At 44.4% G+C, this 21,705-nt stretch overlaps 1 protein-coding gene across 1 annotated transcript in view; it reads left to right on the top strand.

Annotated features, from left to right (window-relative positions):
* Positions 1-21,705, top strand: part of LOC121596541 (protein apterous-like) — a 62,626-nt gene that overhangs the window by 3,706 nt on the left and 37,215 nt on the right. Inside the window, exons 2-4 of the mRNA XM_041921579.1 lie at positions 9,840-10,042; positions 10,133-10,340; positions 12,472-12,611. Of these exons, the coding sequence (XP_041777513.1) occupies positions 9,840-10,042; positions 10,133-10,340; positions 12,472-12,611 (551 nt within the window). The remainder of the gene's footprint in view (positions 1-9,839; positions 10,043-10,132; positions 10,341-12,471; positions 12,612-21,705) is intronic.

The raw sequence follows: 21,705 nt of genomic DNA, 5'->3' as shown, positions 1-21,705 counted from the left end.
TAAATATTTGTCAAAATTAGTATATGACGTTACAATATTAATCTGTACTTACAAAATGCAACCTAAAGGCGAACATTATAGACACACCGATTCATACTCCAAAGGATGTTTAAAAAGTTTTGCACTAAAATGTTAAGTACTTCATTTAGAAACAACTAGTAAGGTATATTTCATATCAATAATGCAACAGATTTACCTCATTTATTTAAAGGAAGACACATTGGCTTAAATAAGTAGGAATTATTGGCTTTTTTCTGTGGATCTAAGAATTATCAAAGAAGTAAAAGAAAAGCACCAAATAATCTCAGAAATAGAGCCTTAACGGAACCTACGTTATCCAATATCCATCTAAGTTGTTCGTTCACTTTCCACATCATGATTGCTGCATGCCGGAAATACGCTCAGATGTATCCCGCTTGTCCTTAAAGTTTGCCATCAGCCAAAGAAAACGTTTGCCCGATCAGCTGTCAGATTTGCTGTTTGGCTTTTGCTCTCTCTTCATATCAAGAAGAAATAGCATGCAAACTCGAGCAACCGACAGAGTGTCACAGATTCCCCAGCCCGATTCCGAAAGGTTCTGGGTGAACGCAACGGTGCAGCGTGCACGGCGAAGGTTTGCTGGTGTGATGTTTCACATTCCACACTTTGGCACTCCGCGGGCACTAATTAAATGTCAGCAATGCGCTAGTTGATGCCGGCGACATTGCAAAACCGAGGCCAAAAGCGCACGCGCGCGCGCCCCCCCGAAAGGACATCGGCATGATAAGCTGGCGGCATGGGCGCAGAAGCGGGACAACCTTTGACTCCCAAAGGGGATATCGGCGCACCGCTGCACCGGCTTCCGAATTTCCAAAAATAGCTCAAATCTAAATCATGATCAAAGATTCGCGTCGGGCCTGTATACGCAATGCCAAGCTGTTGTGGCATGTGGTGTGGCGTGGCCTTACCAACATTTCGCAAAAACTGATGGGGCTCAACCGATCCCAAATCCACCCAGGGAAGATTAAGCGGGACGATTAGAGCGCGTGACAGCTTCAAAAATTTTGCATGCGTGTTTTTGCTAAGGCCATGCCTTATCAGCTTCATGTTCTGCCGGATCACCTGATATAAAGCGTCCTTGAAGCAGTTCAAACTCACGGATTAGGTAATTGATAATCGAAACCGTTTGTCCATCTTGTTTTTTCCCCCCAAACAAAACAACAAACATCCTCTATCGCGAGGCAAAAAGGCTTGTCATGTCACACTTTCTACTGGGGCAAGATTATCTCCCACCTCGACCTTATCGGCGCTGGCTTTTTCGGCAGCCCGCTTAAGCTGCCAGCGCGAGAAAGGACGCAAAAAGTTTTGATTCTTTTAAGATGCCGATGTCGGTGCGTAAACGCACGTCAAACGCGTGTTTCGGGCAGGGAAGGCCAGGAAGCGCTATCTGTGTTTGCGATAAGCAGCTGTCATATGCGGGCAAAAGGGGTACTTTCGCCGTCCCGCGTAATTGCAAGCGGCGTGAGCGGTGTGATAGAAATAGGACTCGATTAGAAGCGTTTGCTTTGGGCAATTGATTAAAAATGGTAGCTGATTTGTTTCAATTAGTCTTGGTTTGTATAGTGTCTTTGAGTTTGGTTCTTGAGTTTTTTTCCATTTGACAAGTACAATACTTTTCCTTTCCCTTCGATCGTGTCTCGATCGTCCAGCATGTCCCCATGCAATAACTGTTCTTCATTCTTCATTTTCATAGTTTTTGAGCCTGCCAGCGAACGTGGAAAATGCTCCTATCCCTCACTAAATCACCGGTAGCGATCATTTTCCAGCCACTCCACGCTCCGTCCCTCTCGCCCAGAGCGTCTCTACCGTGCGCTCGAAGGTTCGAGCACGAAGTTCTAGCGCAAAGCGAACGGAGCGCTAATTATCGTGGAAAATCGCCACCTTTCGTCTGGCTTCACCGGGGAGTGAGAGAGGGGGGGTGCGGGAAAGTTTTCCACGCACGCTTCCTATCTAATTGCGTAGAATTTTCGTCGAGCCCCGATGGAAAGGCCCCAATTTCGGGAGCAACATTCGACGATTGAAATCTGGCGGCAGTAGTGTTTTTTTGTTTGGTTTCTTTTTTTTTGCTGTGTGGTGTAGGTTTTCGTAATTTTTCCTCCTCCTCCTCCTTTACCCCCTTATTGTGCGTTTTCCTGTGCCACTTCATTGCACAAGATTTATCCCGGGTCGTGGGGTGTGGTACGGCAAATTTCCCGCACAGTCAACAGTCGATGGAAAGTTGACGGCGCGTGGCGCGTCTGCTACGCAATGAGCTCGCCGCGCATCGTTTGGAGAAATGGCGCGCAGAGGAAAGCGTGCGTACGATTCAGCCGCAAAGGTTTCCGCGTGCGACAGTAGTGTGTGTGTGTGTGCGTGTGTGCTAGTGTGTAGCGTGCCACCGTTCACGCGCATTTGTTTGTTTATTTGCTCGGGAGGTAATGGGCCGCGGGAGCGATAGCGATAGAAGCGGCAGTGAGAACATTCCTGTCCTCCTTTGCATCTCAGATAGGGTGGGCAGCTCCACGGTGGCGGCGAAAATCTGTTCCTCCCCCTCTCCGGGCGGGGCAGGGAGCGATAGTGGCCAACCCGTCGCGGAGGGTTGTTGCAAAATGGGGAAAAAAAGGATCGTAAAAGTTGCGATCATGCCCGATTGTGCCAGCCGGTGGCCTTTGGCGGTGCATTATTGTGTGTGTGCATGCGTTTCTTAAAACATATTTTGTAACGTCCAATCGCGATCAACCGTTCGGACGTGTGCGTCCCTATGTATGTTTCAGTCCGTTGGTGTGCTCTCGTTGCCATATATGCAATCGCTTTATCGCAGCCTTGCCCAATTGATGCGGTCTTTTTTTGTTTTTGCTTGGACTCGGTCTTGGTCGGACCATAAACGATGATAAGCGCAGCTCGCGATGCTTATCCTTGACTGCGATGGCCCTTTCGGGCGGTTTCCCCCTTTTTGCCGGCCGCGCTCCGGCGTGATATGGATCGATTTTGGCGATGATCGAATCGGTCGACGACGACGATGGTGACTGTAAAAATCGGTTACGATCGTGTGGTACGCGACCGCAAGGCGTTTGATTGATCGATGGGACGCGGCAAGACACAACAAAAAAAATGCTCGGAAAACGTGTACGCGGTCGCTCACACGTTGCTGGTTTTGCGCCGCTGGTGACCAAATCTGGGCGTCCCCTCTGTGCAGCCGCTGTGGGGCGGGGGGAAGGACGACACGAAAAGTAGGGCAAAACGTGGACAGTTTTTTTCATAATGAAAATTGCGCACACATCTGTGTGTGTGTGTATGTGTGAAAAGCGCCCATGTCACCGATCGAAACCCCGTTTGCCGAATCGGTCTACGTGAGGCTGAGCTTTAAGGAAACGAACCCTTAAGACGAGTTGCTGCTGTTGCTGCACCAAACCTGCAAAGGTGCAAAAGTTTTAGACACAAAAAAACGTATCAGACACACACACACACACACACACACACACACACACACACACACACACACACACACACACACACACACACACACATTGAGTGCAATATTGCGATACCGATCCTTATAGCGATCGATGTGTTGCGTAAGTGAGTGCGCGCGTTCGTAAACCCTGGGAATGGACCATAATCGTGAGCGGTCGTGATGCGAATGGTGAATCAATGGTGAATCGCGAGGGATGGGGAAAGGGAAGGGTGCTCTCGATTATTACGGAACTGGGCAGCGGGTCGGGTGATAAAGGGGGCGCTGCGGGCGCTGCAGCCGCGAAAGCCAAATTGAGTGCGAAAAGCGGTGCTAAAGGCAAGGAGGAACGCGTCCGAGCGTCGCCCGAGTGAGAAATAATGATAATTTACGCGACGCACAAACTTTTGTAACAATTTCTTGCCGGCGTTGGCCGGTTGTGGCTCTGAAAGGAGATGAGATGAAGCGCATCGAGCCCCAAATGCACCGAAAGTGAACGACTTATTGAGTAATCTGCGCCTGGGACATGGGGAAGTCGTCTGTGAGCGTTATGTATGAATGTCTGAAGAAAAGGCATCGTTTTCATTTGCTTCCACTTTGTGTCGCATGTATTGAACAGTAGGGATAAAGTTAAATCTTGTAATGAAAGCAATTTGGTGACATCTATTGCTTTATTACAGTTTTTTTGTTCGAAGCTGGCTTTGCTATTTACATTGTGTACGATATAATCTAATTATTTCAAGATCTTTCTGTAAACGGTATATAGTAGTGAATAATTATGTTGCTAAAATTGAAGTAAGCAAAGTCATTTTATGTTAATAACAAATGTGAAATCTTGTGGCAGAGTTTTTTAGCCATTTTGGTTAAAAATGTGAAGCCTAAAGACTATATAAACTGCCACTGGTATATAAACTCTTAAAATATTAGTTGTTTTAACCTACATTTTGAGGCTTATCGTTATGTTTTAAAGCTACAAACTGAACTGACATGGTGAGCAATCATAAACATGTGAGGCATATTTTATATCATAATTTATTTTTCTTCAAATAAATACCTCTGTTTGAAAAAGACATAAAATATGAAATGTGGTTTCATCGCATCCTTGCCGCAATGATCATCACCATAATCGTCATAATCATCAATATCACGTTTTCCCCCGCTCTGAACCAGATCAAGAAATTATTACAAACTGACACACGCTTGACTAGTAGTGCTCATTCCTAAATTAAATATAAAAAAAAGATTATGCTTACCCTACACAAGATTCCAGCGCACCTAACATGCAGCGGGAATGCAACGGCAAGCTGCAGCGACGACGACGACGACGGCGGGCGGAAATAAAGAGCCATTTCAAAGCTGTCACTGGTACGTCCACATGTGATACAACACGCGTGACAGTAACGAGAAATAAAATTGTGATTTATATCGTACCGCTAGATTTATTACAATCTTTTCCCGCGCCGCAAGCGGGCGGGGGACGTGCGCGCTCGCGCTCACGCTCCTGTCTGTGTGAATTTACGAGCCCCGCCGCTAGATGATAGGTTCGGGGTGGAGTGGCGTAGTGCAAGGGTGGGAAATACAGACGCGAAGAAACTAGTCCATAAAGATGGGGAGCGCAGCGAGTGCTTAGTGGATTTATTAGAATGCTTAGTAATGATTGAGTTTGAGAGTATGAGTTTGTGTTTTAAAATTAATAAATGCACATTATACAGCGCCGCGATGCATTACGATCCGTGTGCTCTGCACCGCACGATACAACACGCTGTAAATCAGTGCGAAATTTGGTGGTTTTCATATTTTGGCCGGGTCTCCTCACTCCAAACCAAACCCGGTAGAACCACGATGATGATGATGAAGATTTGTATTCATTGTTTCGCCTAATTCATAACGCCGTGTAATTTTCGGTGTAACGGCAAACCGTTAACAATGTTGCACCACTGCATAAATTGAGCGCGATCTGAAACCGTTCGCCGTTCGGGTCATTAGTAGCGGACGCTTCCTGACCGCAGACCCTGGGGAGGGGGGGATGTGAATAATCACATTTGGACACCCCTTATTTAACTTTGATTTGTTGCACCAACCGTTCCGAACCACCTACACCACCCTGGCGCTTACGCGACATGAAGAGGGTACAAACCTGCACCGAGCGACACGGATGCCCGGGCACGAGCAAGACGAAGCAAAGAAGAATATGCCAGGTTTCCCGGTTTTGAAGGCATTAGGCCACGCTCGGCCACGCACACCACAGACAGTTAGACAAATATTTGTGAAGTGTCATTTAATTATTTATATAAATATGGAAGAGGTGATTTTTCTTGTCCCGCTTCCGGTTTTTTTTTGCTGGTGGATGGGCGAGAGAGAGGGATGGGATAGAGTTTGTCTTCTTTATATTTTACAAACTCGAGCGAATCGGAGGAAAGACAAATGTGGATGTGTAATGCAAACGAGAAGGGAAAAGACAGCGTAGGGTGACAACGAATTTTTCATTTCCTCCAATCAGAAAATGGAAGCCTCGACTTCGAGCCCCGACGGAACAGATGTTTCGTGTTACGCTGTGGTGTGTGTGGTGTTTGGAAAATGTTCTAGCAAGGGCATTGGAGACCTCCACACGAAACACATTGGAAACGATCAATCGCACTGTGGGTGGAGCAGACGGATGAAATGATTTTCCTTCCCGGGGAACTCCCCCCCCCGTTTTGCTTATCACAAAAACCACAAAACCTACCCCAGTGTGGTCCAGCAAATTGTCACTCTTTTCCTTCCGCTCGCTGTTTGATTTCACAGGTTTGGAATGTTAAAATAAGGAAATGCAATCGAGCGGGGGAAAGCGACGCAGTAGGACAGTACCGACGATGACACTAATTTGCGCTTGTCAAACGAGTCACAAAAACGGGGTGGTGGGTAAACCATCATTTCCACACAGCAAGTGGGACACAGGGAGCTGGCTAGATGGATGGAAAATTGAATGGATGACAGGTCAGGGGAGAGAGGGGGGGGGGAGGGTTATTAATTGACGATCGATGCTGTCCGAACGATATCATTTGCTGATGAGTTGTGGCATGTTGGTTTTGTGCACGCCTGTGGTAATTTGTATGACATGCAGGAAAAATGCGTGCAGTCGATGGGGCTTGTTGGCGGCGCTGTATCGTACTCCGTAATCAGTGGCACTGGGCTGTCGTAAAGTCGACAATTGTGACAGTTTAAAGAAGGCATTTTAGCTTAGTTTTTAATGGCTGATTATCGGTTAGGACAAATGATAGAACAGGGTGACAAAACAAGTGTTAGGAGAGCGACAGTTTTTGAAATCCTTTTTTAAAACACGATTAATCTCTGGCTTAGTTTTAAGATGTGGCAATAAAATAGCACAGGCACTTTGTTAGTAATAATCTTGAAGACACTTGTTCCAGGCATCTTGCGCTCGTAGAGTGGAATAAAACAAAAAAACACATAAACATTTCAACCAACGCATATTATCAGCCGCCAAAGCAATCGGCTCGGCTATCGCACAGAACCTGCATAAATCACTCTTATCAGCCACCGAGAGGCGTGTGTCGTCCCACTACCTCCCAGGATCGTATTACGTGCTGTGGTGAGCGTGGCTGTGTCGTATGTAAAACCGCAGCATAGGTCAGTACTCTTGTACCGCGTGCGGCGGAACGATAACGGGAAGCGCGGTGCCCGACGGTTGGTACCCCAGGTCAAGTCTCGATTGCTCCATGCCATGCCGGAGTAAGGGCTCACAATCGTGCACTCACACACTGGCGTGCGTGCGCACTTCCACAGCACACGGTTGCACACGGTACAGGACCACTCGGCACTTCGCCTCCTCGGGCCCGAACTTTACGGAGAAAACACAAATTACGAAGCAATTGATTAAGGGCTTCATTAGACCGCTTATTGAATTGATGATGATTGAGCCGTACCGAATTCCGTTCTATTTTTGACCACAAACAACGGTTGGGCGGTTGTTTTGTTTGTGTAGTAAATGTGTTTTAGTTTTTTGTTCAACCATTATCACTGTCGCGGTATGTTTTTTGAAGCACTTGATCAAAGTGAATCGATTAGCAGGAATTCGGCTTGTCATTCTGACCTGGTCGCGAGTGCTGTCCGATTGAATTTAGAACACTTTAATCAAACTTTGTTTTTTTTTTTTTTCAGCGGTAGAGCTTAGATTGTATGTACTGTTGTGCCCTATTTATAAGCCAGTGTACGGTTCCATATTTACGCTACTATTTTTGTAATTGAAGTAGGACTCTTATGCTGGGAAAATAATGGCCGATTTCAAACTAGCAAACACTTGTCGTTTATTTTTGTACAATTTTCTGCTTATATTTCACTGTCATATTGTTACTTTCAGTAATTTCCTAAATAGTTACTTATTTCATCAATTTCAATTGTTATATTGAAGAAAAACCTTTTCATCCCACACTGTGATGCCACAACGTTGCGTTCGCCACAAGTTACGCAAATGCCAAAATCATGTTCGTTGTCTATGTAGGCTAAATTCGTTTTTAATAGTTAGAAAAACGTCTACAAATATTTTAACCGTTGTCTTGTGAAGCATTACCCAGTAGACAAAGCATTCGTAAAAGTATTGATAAAATAACTATGACTAACTTCACCTTAAATAAATATGTAATACTAGGCAACATATTTTCTTGAATAAGGAATAACCAGAACATCCCTTGCCACTGTTTTAAAATATGTTCAAAAATTTGTGTTATTTGAACTAGTTGCATGAGATAGATCTTCTAAAAGGTAGTTGAAAAATTCTTGCGCATCCAAAAAAAGACAATAAAAATGATTTAATACTTTCCTTCGGGTTATGACTTTGACCTATCTTTTTCACGACGCTACGGTTCGGTGCATTGCATGTGTTTTTTTGGAAGCATTTAATCCTACTATTGGACGATTCTCTTCCTGCGTATCTTATCAGGAAAACCTCAAAAGTTAGTATGTTTGCTATCGTACCGTCGGAGGATTTCTGTTTCCTCTCTATCTTGTACGTTTGTACGTACGATGAATACATTTTCCAACCAGCCCGAACGATGGAACTGCGGGAAAATTATGAATGCGAATGCACAAGCAGTTCAGAATGTTCACCGAGTGTCTGTGTGCGTTAGTGTGTGTGTGTGTGTGTGTTTACAGCAACACTCATTGGAGCGTGAAATTTTTATATTATCTACAAATGCCAAAAAAGTCCAGACGCTTTTCAAGTGCAAAGGCATGAAAGCCTACCGCCCAACTACCTCCACAATAAGCATATGATGAGGATAACGATGAAGAAGAAAATACACACACACAGAAGGCGAACCCAACTCGCAATGAAAATGCAGCCAGCAAAGGATGCAGCACCGCAACTGCGCTTATTTATTCTGGCGCATTGCAATTGTGTGTTTGTATGCCCCTTGCCGTTGCAATCGTTTGTCCGGGTGAGGGTTGGGGATTTTTCCTGCCCGACGGGTTGCATCTGCATTTTTTTTTTCTGTTGCATCTGTTGCACAATGCACAAATAGTGGGGCGAGCAGTGGTTTGGGAAGTGCTAAAGCAGGGTGAAGTGTGAAAGAGAAAAATGAATCACCTTCGGAGCGCATTGCGTTGCAGTGGCATAAATATAAGAAAAGAGACAAGGAGCTTTTGCAAACATTTTCTCGGTTCCGTGCGTATTGCTTCGGTACACTCGCACGTACAGTGCCGAGGCTGTGGTGTGGATTTGTAAATGTACAATTATTTTAATTCCTTCCCGTTTGACGGTCTGGCGGCGTTGAAGCTAAACCCCTTCTCCTGTGCCCATTTGCTTCTCCTGCTGCTGCTGCTTGTTTGACTTGATGCACGTAAGGATGGTTTTGCTGTTCCTCTCTTGCTTTCGTTTACATAAATGTATAAAAGTACATTCAAAATAAAAAAAATCCTTCATGAGGTGGCAAAACGCTTTTTATGCAATCTTTTTTTCTTTTTGGAAGGAAATTAAAAAAAAAAGGGAAACTTTGTAAAAACAAACCATCCAAACAGTGCTCTCGAAGGGGTGGAACCGACGACAGAACGCCCGTTTGATTGCGTTGTGCTTTGGGCGCTGTTTCGAATTCAAATTGCACGTTCAATAAAGCCAAGGGTGGTCCTGCCTGCGAACGCATTATGCATGCACAACATTTATTGTTTTCACATATATGACGTCTAATTGACACAATCAAAGATCAAAGTGGACAGGCAAGGCTACGCCGAACTGAGCATTAGCTTTTTACGGTCGTCTCGTTTCTTTCTTTGCATATATTTATTTTTCACCATTTGTTTTTAGAGATATAATTCGATTATTCGTTCTTGATACAAAGTAACGAAACGCATTTTGTGTGTTTGGGTTTTGCTTCCACAGCACCCGAGTGCTCGGTTTCTGGGGCCGCCGCGAGAGCGCAGCCCGGACCTGTCGAACGCCTGCCAGCTCAACAGCAACAACAACAACCTCAACCATCGGACCTGCATCTCCTGCACGGACACGTGCGAGCACAGCCTGAAGGTGGCCGGCGGCAACGGTTTGCTGGGTGTCAACCATCATCTCTACGCGGACAGCTGCCACAGGTAAGTTCTGGCTGGCAGGAGTCATTTCAAAGCAGTATTCTAATCGATCGATTCCGGTGGGTCATTTTTTGTTCTTGCTTCTCGTTACAGCTTCGAGTCACCCGATCGGTTGATAGCGGACAGACCAAATTACTATGCCGATCTCAACCGGAGCGACTGCTCGGACAGCTCCAGCGTGCTGAATAGCTGCATCCAGCTCAAATCGGAACCACCGGGCGGTCCGAGCAGTCCGGAATCTTCCAACGAGTTACCGTCGACCGGGCTGGACGAGTGTGCGGGCTGTGATATGCCGATTCAGGTATGTCCTTTGCGAGGTGGGAAGTGACGTTACGCAAACCAGCGAAACTCTGCAATTTCCATTGTAGCTTTTTGCAACAGTTACAGAGTAAAATTGTGCGGATGATCTAAATAGTATTTTGGAACTGAAACCAACCAAATTGATACGAAAAAGGATAGGGGTTAAGGGTCTACTAATAAGAATGTGAGCAAAACATTCTTTTTTCTGAGCTAAGTTCTAAATAATAGCAGTTGAAATAGGTGTTACTGGATCCATAACTTATAGAAGAATTAAGATCGAGACTATAAATGAGACAACAGAGGGAAGAATACAACAAGATATCTGAGACTAAGAAGTTGTCCTGTTGGAAAGTAATGTCCTACGCGGACATGTTACCCTTTAAAGACTCTCAAGACTTATTCTGTATCACGCAATCGACTAGTTTGAAGGATTGATCTAATGAAGGGTATGTTATTGAGCCGTATGATTTGACGACTGTCCTACGAGACTACTCCGAGTGCGAGAACTAAAACTAGGAATATACATTATAATCACAATGTCCTAGAAGAGGATATCACTTAGACCAGCTCAGACACTAGTGCAATGAAAGTGTGTTGTATTTGATGTAACACCATTTCCAGATTCTGATATGAAGACTATAAGGCACACTAGAGTAAAACGGAGGAATGCCTATATATTGGCTTTGAAAAATTACAATCATTGAGTAGAATAAATCATATTAAATCCACACAGATGCGTGATGCTTTCTACATTACACCTCACCCTTTTTCAAATAATGAGCAAAAAATCTTACAAACATTTAATCAATACCGCAAACACAACTAACATCTGCTACATGATCGATTAAAGAAAATCTTTCCTTTTTCCACATTCTCGGCACCTCGTTACATTGGTTGTGGTCATCGTTTCTTTTTGTCCTCAGTGTACAAGCTGCATTTTATTTCCGTGCAACACCTCAACCGCAACGAAACCACACTCGTTACAATGAACAAAAAAGTGATGAAAATTAAAAGCTAACCAATACGACAAACATGGTACATCAATTAGGGCTGAAGCTGAAGAACAAGCGCCCTTCGGAAGCATACATTGCAGCATTGTTTGAGTTTCAATTGCCGTGTTCCTTTTCCGGCGAGATTTATTGAGTGCCAAAAATTACCGTACCATAGTGCAATCTGTTGCTTCCCAAATTAACCACATCTGCAATCGGTGGTTGCTATTAATTTGCATTGATTTGTTTTGGCTTTTTGTTGTTACTGTGCGTTCGTTTGTTCTGCATTGAAAATCATAACACCTTCCTGAGGAAAGACGTTGTTATTGAAATGTTGTGATCAGACGGAGGATCGTATTCGGCAAATTACAGCAAGTCAGCTGTCAGTAGGTTTTGGGTTGTGGTTTAGAATGTTTTAGTCCTGACTTTTTATAGATAATGTTTTCTTTCGGAGTAATTATAAAGTTTACTGAAAGAGGTACTGAAATATATTCAACATTTTTTCACCGCCAACTTGGAAAGCTTAAACCTGCGATCCCAATCCCACTCGGCCGAACTGATAATTGACCAATTTCAATGTACACTTACCTACAATCACACTCAAAGAAACAGATAAAAAAGCCCGCACATTGAAGCCTGTGCACGATTTTGTTCGGTAATTTAGTTTTGTTTTCCCCCTGTTTGCTCCGCTGTAGTTATATTTCCTTGCGCAGCGTGCTAAAATTTGCTTTCCAATTTTCGGTAGCAACAAAGAGTTGCATTTTGGCAACAATGACTTCTTCATGCGGGCTGTAAGTTCGTATTGTACAAAACAAGGAGAGAAAAAAAAACGTACATAATTCTTCGTCTCGGTTTCACCTTCAAGCGGTTTTGCAAACTCGAGCGCACGCACGAACCCTACCGTTGACCGGTACGGTAATTATGCACTTTGCCCAAGTGTTGGCTAAATTGTGCAAACTTGTGTTTAAAAAAAACTAAAACCTATTTCAAACACCGCCAGCGAGTGATTAGTGATAAGAGTTTTCTGAAAGAGAGAGAGAGAGAGAGTGTGTGTTTGTTGCAGAAACTAGCAGTATGGATTTCACTTTCGACGTTGTCCTTACGTTTTTTTCCTTCCTTCCCTTCCTCACATCCATTTCGCAGGATCGCTTCTACCTGTCAGCTGTGGAGCGCAAGTGGCACGCTAGCTGTCTACAATGTTGCATCTGCCGGCAAACCCTCGAAGGTGCCAATTCCTGCTTTTCACGCGACGGCAATATCTACTGCAAAACGGATTACTACAGGTGAGTGAAGATGCTCGGGTACCATACGAAGGGAGCGTTGAGGGAGGTTGGGACGGCATTTAGCATAAATTACCGGTCCCAAAGGCATCGATAACGCAAGCGGGAGGGCGGTCTTTGAAGGGTTCGGGCTAATTGTCCGAATGGATTAGGCCGTTGGCATTGATGCTCTGGTACGATGCGGAGGTGACCAACGCTTGGCATGCACGCTTGGCTCGGGGCTGCTTGCAGGGTGCGTGCGTTGCATGATGCAGCCAGTGCGTCACGATCCGTTGGAACGGATCGAGTGCGCCTTCGCCAACGACAACTAATTTCGGGTTTTTTGGGATGATCTTTCAATGTATGAAATATTGCAACAAATTCGTGGTTTTGCGCAACGCAACGACGAGTTGTTATGTTATCAATTGTTTGTATAAATATTGTTTGTGATTGAATACGAATAAAAATTATCAAAAAGCTGCCTGGTTTCATGCACGGAGCGTCTTATGGCGTTCATTAGTGATCGCTCATTTGAGTTCAGCTGTTCAATCTTATCAGCTTTTTTTACTTACATTTTGCAAGATTTTGCCAACGCTTGGCGAATTTGTAACCACTGTTTTGATTTGCCAAAACAGCTTCCGCGTAAATGGACTGGAAATTCGTTGCATGCACGAGCCGACAGATTAACCACAATTTGAAAGCAAGAAAGGCCTCACAAGAAGTATACAGCAATTCATATACATCGTAGATGTCCTGTGGCGTTTGTAGTTTAGTTTGGTTTTTATCACTTGCAACCACACAAAATGCCAATAATTCTATAATTTTACGCAAATGACAACATAAATCGACACCCAAGAAGAACGCTAAACGAGTAATGAAACAAACAGCAAATTCCAATGCTAATTTGTGTGACTTCCACCCATGTTATGACACAAGAGGTATGATTTATAGGTAACGGAAGCCACACTGATCATTAAATAGGCATTAACAATAATCGAAAACAAAACAAACCTCCACCATCTCTTAAATCATCAAGAATAATTAAATGATTAAACGTCTCAAACCAGATTTTGCTTCTTGCTGTGAGAGAAGATTTTAAATTATTTTAATGGAATACAAACGCCTAATTGGACCTTTACCAACATTTTGACAAACCATGTATGATTTATGAGCAATGATAAGAAGTTTTGCATGTACCGCAGGATGACAATAATTACTTAAAAAGAACAGAAACTGGTTGAAACAGATAACATTTATCTGTAAACGAGAAAATAGAGCAAAAAAGCTCTTTGTGTTGCCGGCGAATATTTGTGCAAGTAATGCTGCATAACACTGCAACAATGTTTCATTAGAACCAAAAACACAAGCTAAATGATTACCCATCACAAACTGGTTCTAGCTAATGGGTGGCAATGCGGTTTGTTTGTCAAATTGTTAAAAAAACCGTCAATTTTTAATGCCAAATTTGCTTCACTTTCTTTTTGCGTAACCATTTTGCAATACACTTCATGATTTATGTGGACCGCGATAAGAGAGAGCGTCTGTTTTAGGGGTTACAAAACAGCAGCATTTTTGCAGCAGACTTGAAACCGTCTATTGCTGGTCGCAATACGGTCAGATCATCCTGAAACCCGGCCGCATGATAAGGACGCGATCCGGTTCAGCGCAAAATCGGCGAAGGGTTATCGTGCCCCTCGCCAATTGTTTGTCGTTTCCTGTACGGTGGCCCGAGGTATTGAAGTGTGAAATAAATTGATTCGGTCTAGACCGGGTCTCTAGCCCATACGGCCCAGGGAAATAAGAACACGTAGGCATCTTATCTGGGCTAGACGGATTTGCCGTTGTAACGGCCAGCGCTGTTACTCGTGCGCTATATTCTGTCGGCTAGCAAAAGGGTTTTGTTCATTTTGTTTGTTTGTTGTTTGCATAATATGAAGAACTGCACTGGAGGATTCTCGATCCTCCGCAAACGACGGTAAATTGTCGCAACATCAAAGCAGTCGGGCTGGACGGATGTCGCTAAGTATTTGCAAAATAATTAGCAAGTTTACAAACATTTTGCGTCAGGCGGTGGGAGAATGAATTTACGATGCACTATCAATTTCCTGCGCGACAAAAGCTGATAGACGAATTGATTTTTTGTGTACGGGTGTGTGTTGTTTTCACACTGTACGCTAAGGTCAGACGATGGCTTGCATGCGTCCGCGGGTCACCGTGGGAAAGAGCACGGTTCTGGAATAAACAAGTGCACAGTTAGAAGGGGTTTGCTAGTCAATTTTATTATAATTATTCCACAAAATACTTTAAGAATAATTTAATAGGGATTGAAATATTTGAGCATGATTCAATTGAATGTTCTTCTTCAACTTGTTATCTATACGGAAATTATTAGCACTCGTTCCAGTAAAATAATAAAATAAAATAGAAACTTTGAATGGGAACGATGGTTTGAATTTTAGTCTACCGGCTTAGTACTATAGTTCAACAGTTAGTTGGAGCATGTATTGCGAATATAAAATTATACAACGCCGAATGATGGTGCGAGCCAATAAGACGATCGCATCGGTTGTTCAAAGGTGCAAAACGGTGTAGGAAAGACGGAATGCTAAGACGTCTATGCTATTTTTGCATAAAAATTTATACTAACCTATGCCCCCAATACGCCCGGGGCAGGACTATTAGGCCATAAAAACTATCATTCAGGCGAATAAACTTCAGCACACTAGGTTTCGATGACGATGCGCTTGGAGCCATGTCAATACGCGGGTTTTGTAATACTTTTACTAACAGCTGCGTTCGTTCTCCTCGCGTTCTTTGTTGCAAGAATGTAAAAAGGCTGCCTGTTGTTCACACCAGACGATAAGGTTTGTGAGACTTTTTTGGCCTGGTTTTGCAGATCAATCCTTGTGCCGGCACGATCTAAAAAAAAAACGCTTGCCGGATGATATTGTTTCCACCAGGCGAAGCTCGTTCGCTCATATCACCGAGGCCGTGCGGCAATAAATAATAGCAATCAGCAATGCGCTGTGAGGCAAGCGGTTTGGTGAAGCAGCCCGGGTGGGCAAACAAATCTCCGTACCGATGGGGAGGGACCGTGGCGGACGACGCATGGAAAGGCCAATAAATTGTTGCCGAAATTTATTTCTTTACACTTTTATTGCACTTTACGGCAGTTCCCATCCCGGTGATCTGTGGGGTGGTAGTTTTTTTTTTTAGTAGTGGGTGTAAAATGTATTCGATACGCGAATGCCGACAGCCGGCCGATTGTAACCTTTTTATCACATACCGACTGCTCTTTCGCCGATCTGCTGGGAGTCAGTGGATTTTGCTTCACGGGTTTGGTAGTGATGGGTCCACTGCTGGGAATGGTTTTAATCGCATTTTTATTTGAAATAAAAATTAGACACTTTGAAGATCGCACGGTTGGCGTGTTGGTTAATCCTGATTGTGCACACCGTATCGACCGGTACAAATGGAAAGCAATACAATAAAAAGAGAAACAAATGCGCGAGACATATAACGCGAAGCAAAACACTGGGCCTGTAAAGCTGCACCAGGGGAAACCAGCCATGAAGCACCGTAGCTCACAGTGAGCCGTACGCTCTGACAACCGTAACGACTTCTCACGATGATACACTCCCGGCCCGGCGGAGAATGTCTACAGCGTGCGAGCGTTCTCTAGTCTGATCCGCTGTCACGGTTAGCACCAAGTGAATCAAAAGCCACAGCAAATGCTCCCCACAAGCAGGTACATGTATCACATTTTTGAGAAACTAGTCGTGCAAAAATATCCACGAACGGAAAAAAAGTTCCTTGCTTGCGGAATCGTTGTAGTCGTTCGTTTTCCGCAAGCTACGTCAAAGCTTCCCTTGCCGCGCTCAAGCACGCAATATGAAAAAAAGAGGACCAACACAACACGTGTGCATTAAAGAGCCAGTGCGCAGATCCTTCCAAGCGGGTTGCATCAGCATTTAAATAGCTGTCGAACACGTGTTTTACATAGTACCGATCGTGGATCGACGTTTCATAAATATTAATTGATTGAGTATAGAGCTGAGGGGGGAGTTATTTTTTTTCTATTAATGCTTGGTGGTTTTTTAATAGCAAAAAACACATACACACTCTTACAAGCTTACACTCACGCACGCAGAGAACGGAGAATGGAGATCAGCTTTTCTTGCGCGTTGTGCGTGTATGTATTCGGACGCGTATTTCTGCAGCAATAGCTGCATGCGTTTGTTGCGTACGCAACAACGCCTTACGTGTCGGGAGCAACACTGGCGAAGTGATATTTGCCCCCGTGAAATAACACACCGGGGGCAGTAGTTGTCGATGAGAAGAGTGTAATACCACGGATCCCGCACACAACAATGTTGTTACGGAGCAGAAACAGTGGAACTGGCAAGCCATGATCTGCTAAAGAAGGTGCATATGAGCGCACTCGGGAAATGAAGAGCACAAGAGAGGGAGAGAGACGAGCGTGTAAGCAAAATTACTCCCAGTGGAATAATTTTAGCCGAACGAAGACGCGTTGGAATGTAAAATGTAAATGTAAGAAGAAAAAAAAAACAACGCGAGTTAAACATTGGTGAGCAAGCGCAGGAAGAAAAACAGTGAGACACCCCAGGAATGATAAATTGCTTTTGTAATAGCCATCAAATGCACGATATGAATTTACACACAGATATGCTAAACCGAACATGGCAGTGCGATGGAAGCCGAACGATCGGGCAGAAGTTTGCAAATGAACTTGCAGCATTTAACGTGTAACGTGGGGGTATTTTTTGCTCTGCTCTACTCGGCAGTACATGCAAACGGTACAACTTAATATTCGTGACACGCTTTTACATATTAGCACCTTGATAAGGGTTTGCTGTTGTTCGAGCTATGATATGTTGGGTTAGTTACATTTTTGTTTTAATTCTGTTCCAAACTACAAACTACATGGAATGTACAAGATGTGTAAGATGAAATGAAGACGCGAAGGACATAGGGCAAAAAAAATAAAACAATACTCCCACTTTTGAGAGGCACAAACACAGACAGACTACATCCTTGTAAAATGTCGCCCGGAGACAGAAGTAGCGATTGATATGGCGCTATAATTCCACCCGACCCGGGTGCTGTCAGTTTGAGAGATAATTTATGACACCACGGGGTTTGCACCACGTTTACCGCTGCCCTGCCCATTCACTTCACTCCCTTACCTTAACAGATCGTTTCGATGCGCATGCCACTATCTCGCTGACCGATCTCGTTCCTAATCGCAACTGAGTTTCTAGCCCGATCCTGGTGCCCCAGATAGATCAGTTCCTTTTTCTAGGTCGTTGCGTTACGCTCCAGTTGTTTGCTGTGCTGTGTGTGTGTGTCCTCCAAAAAGGATAGAGCCTGGCAGGTAGCAGCACACACCTGTCCCGCTGTTGTTTGTCAAACCGTTTTCCCGTTTAGCCAGTGTTTCCCTACTGGTTGTGTGGTGTGCTGTCCGCCTTCCTTCCAGTATCTGCGTGCGTAGGATCGCACCCAGTGCCTCACGTGGTCAATAATTTATGTTGCATTGATGTAACCAACAGGGGGAAAATATAATGGACCATCAGGATGTTCGCTCTATTGTTGTGGCGCTATCCCCGTTTGCTGGGTTAAGCTAGAGGAGGTCCTCAAACGCTGCTAGCGCATGATTTTAATCGGCCAACGGAAGGATACGTTTTCAATTGAGTTCTCAGACCAGCTGAGCTGTCGTCTCACGTTTGTTAGGGATGGTTAGGAAAGCGCTCTCAAGAAAAAAAGGCCCACGATATGACTTTATTTGAAGCGTTGTTGTTGTTGTTGTTGTTACTGTTCCTTTCCTACCGGAAGCTCCGAAAACGGGTCCCTTTTTGTGTAATTGTAATCTTAATAGCCATTTAGCACGCGGCTGGTGATAATGATTTATTCTGTTGCTCAATCAAACTCGTTATTTTTCCCCTTAGCTTTCGTTGGTTTGCAGTGCTACGAACGTTCTCGCAGCGAGCAAACGACCGTGAAATACGTGGTTTAAAGGGAGCATTCCCACACGACTGTAGCATTTAATCGCATGGTGATTTAGCTGCTGCTCTCGGTGTGGCTTTGAAATTGCTGGCGCCGGTGAAGTTTAACGACTTTTCATCCGAAACCGGGCTTCGAAGCTTACATTCTGCTGATCGTATTTAAATTGGTGATCGTTGCGACCGTTTGGAGAGAGTGTCGAGCCTATACGGTTCGGACGGGATCGGGATCGGGTGTTTGAAAATGTGGGCCGTTTTATGACGATCGGTTCCAAATCAACTCCGTTCCGTCAGCAGCCCGGTATCGTTCAATGGCGAATTTGAATATTGGGCATTTACATGTGCGCGACCCGTTTGGAGCACGCCATAAAACCCTCCGCGGGAGGGAGGCTCCAACGTCAGCTCATTAATTCGGATGCATTCTAATGCGTTTTTGTGTCCGGTCGTATCGCTATCGGCGAGCAAGTGGCAAGCGAAAGCAGTCAACCAAACACTGGCGATTAAGTGTCGCCGGGTAAGGGAAACACTTCGAAGCGGGAGCCATCTCGCCGTTACTCAATGGTAACGATTGTGTTCCCCCCAGATTCCCATCGATCGGTTGAAGACGTTGTTTGACAGTTGGTAGACGCCGGAACTGTCAATCCCCCGTTTGCGAGTGGAAATAGTAAACTCCGTAAGCCTTGCGCTGTGGCTACACAGCCGTGGGGCGATGTTTTGACTGACAGTTGCTGGGGTCGGGACTGAAACTGCCCGGGAAGGGCAGATTAATTTGTAATGAGTCGTAATTAGTCTGCTGTTGCGTCGCTTAACTGCGCCCGTTATCACTGGCCGGTGGCCGGGGGTCACTGCAAGCGGAGGAGGGATACGGGTTCTTCGGTTCTGGGCTTGCTTGGGGAGAGGAAGGACCAAACAAAGGCACGTTATGGGTCTGTGAAATCGACATGTTTGCTGTACACATTTGCTTCCATACACATCAGCAAAACGGTTGCACATTTTTAGGTGCCATCTTTATCAAATCGTCTGGCCGCCACGGGTTGGTAGATGTGGTGTCGGTTGGTTGATGAAAAAAGTGTCTTTAATGATGTTTATTTTGAAGCGGGTAAGCGCAGATTAGAGGTTTTGATGATAAGCAGGAAAAAATGTACTAATAAAAGGAAGGATGCAGCTTCCAAAAAATAAAATGAAAAGTGTCTCACATTGAAAAAAGCTGTTTTTCTCCCATTGAAAAGTGACTCATGAGCTCATGTGCCAATCATTTCATTCCAGTTACGCACGAAACGCTTTCTACATCACCAAGAGCTACCGTTGCGACACTCTCGCTCGGTGATGATATATTCGGCATATTACTATTCATTTATGGCTTCATTTATGCCAACGGTAGGCTAACGAAGTAAGCTTCATTTGGGTATTCAAATTTTCAAAAAGATACATTCTCTAAGCTGGTGGATGCAAAAACAACTTTCTTAGCAACTCTCCACACTCCACCGAATGGTAAAACATATTCAACGAATGCATGCAATTTCCATTGGAGAAACATTTGGGCAACACACACACACACACGCACCCTAACACTCGATTAACGCAATTCCAGTGCAAATTGGAAACAAATGGCTTCGGTATATGGCCATTCATCATGCCATAGTTTTCGAACGGTAGCCGCCGCGCTCGAGGCGTCGTGGGCTTGTGGGCTGCTATGTTTTTTTGGGGAGGCCGGCCGGATTGTTGTGCTTTTGGGGAAGCGTTTTTCTTGCTCTTCTCTCCTCCCCTTCGGGCTTGTTTGGTCAGACACGAACGCACGATTAAGTGATTTTCTGGTGCACCGAACTGTAGAAAACTATTTCTTACGCCCATTAGGCGTCCCTTTTTCGTATTTGGTGGCGGTTTGTTGGGTTTTTGTTCCACGTATCGGCTAAGCTGAGCTTTTTTCCTCTCTCTCTCTCTTCACTTGGGTGGATTATTAATTTACTAGCACAAAGCTACTGGCTCGTGGTGGAGGCTACTGGTCGTACGCCGTCGCCGTACGATCGTTGTGATTATTTTGCCCACCTTTTGTAAAACATTGATCGAATAGGTATGGCATTAGAAAAGCGAAAACACACAAAAACAACCAAACAACCAATCCAAAAACCACGCTCCGCCGGATTCTGCTCAAAACAAAACCGGAAGCAATGATTTAGCGGTAAAACATGGCGGATACACCGATGGACACGATCATTATGTCACATTCCATCCGTTGTGCTACTGGTGAACTGTGTGCTTGTGGCTTGTCTCACTAATTTCAGAGATGATCTTCAGAGATGTTTCTCATCCAAATTCTGTAGAAACACTGTACCACTGTAAGGAAATGTGTGTCAAAATATGTATTAGTGTGCAAATAATTTATTTTCCAACAATGATAATGATGTGTCGCTAGCTTAGGGTTAACATATTTCACTGTCATTGCATTGGGGACCACGAGCCAGCGTGCTCGTTTGCTTGAGCTCACTGGACCTAAGGTGTGGTCTTGGATTTGATGTGCTGATTATGATGAGCTTAAACACACGGAATAGATAAAATAATAAATGCAGACAAACGTCTGTAGCTACCGAATGAAAATTCCAATTTTTACGGTACAAGACATTACGTCTGGCTAGTCGGAGCTAAATTGATATTGACATGACTTCCCATTCTTCGTTCGTGTTTGGCTGTTTGTTGCTGTGCAGTTGGAAGTCGCGGGACATAGACAAAGGTTATTTAAAAATTCAAGTTATGTGTTTTTTTGTGTTTCGCATCCCCTGGTCTCATAAATAAAACAAAATCTGTTACAAACCTTTTGCGGGCAGTGCTGCGACCAAGACAACGATCTGTGATCCTAGGAGGTGTTGCGAAATGGGTGAAAATGTAAGGTTTCCTTCTGTTTGAAAGTCAGTCTACGGTAGCATTATGTTCTGCTAAAGGCTGTTGTCGGAATATTAACGAACCGGCAAACAAATCTCGGTTACTGGAGCAGTTTCGTAGCAACAAACAGGGAGGAGATTGAATAAGCCATGTCTTGCCCAAAATAGGTATTAAAATAGTTTGTCCAGAAGCGCTTGTGATTGAATTTAATTACATTTCTT

This window comes from Anopheles merus, chromosome 3R, assembly GCF_017562075.2.
Source record: "Anopheles merus strain MAF chromosome 3R, AmerM5.1, whole genome shotgun sequence".
Taxonomy (NCBI): Eukaryota; Metazoa; Arthropoda; class Insecta; order Diptera; family Culicidae; genus Anopheles; species Anopheles merus.
Note: the sequence above shows the minus strand (reverse complement) of the source record. Positions and strands in the feature narration are given on the sequence as shown.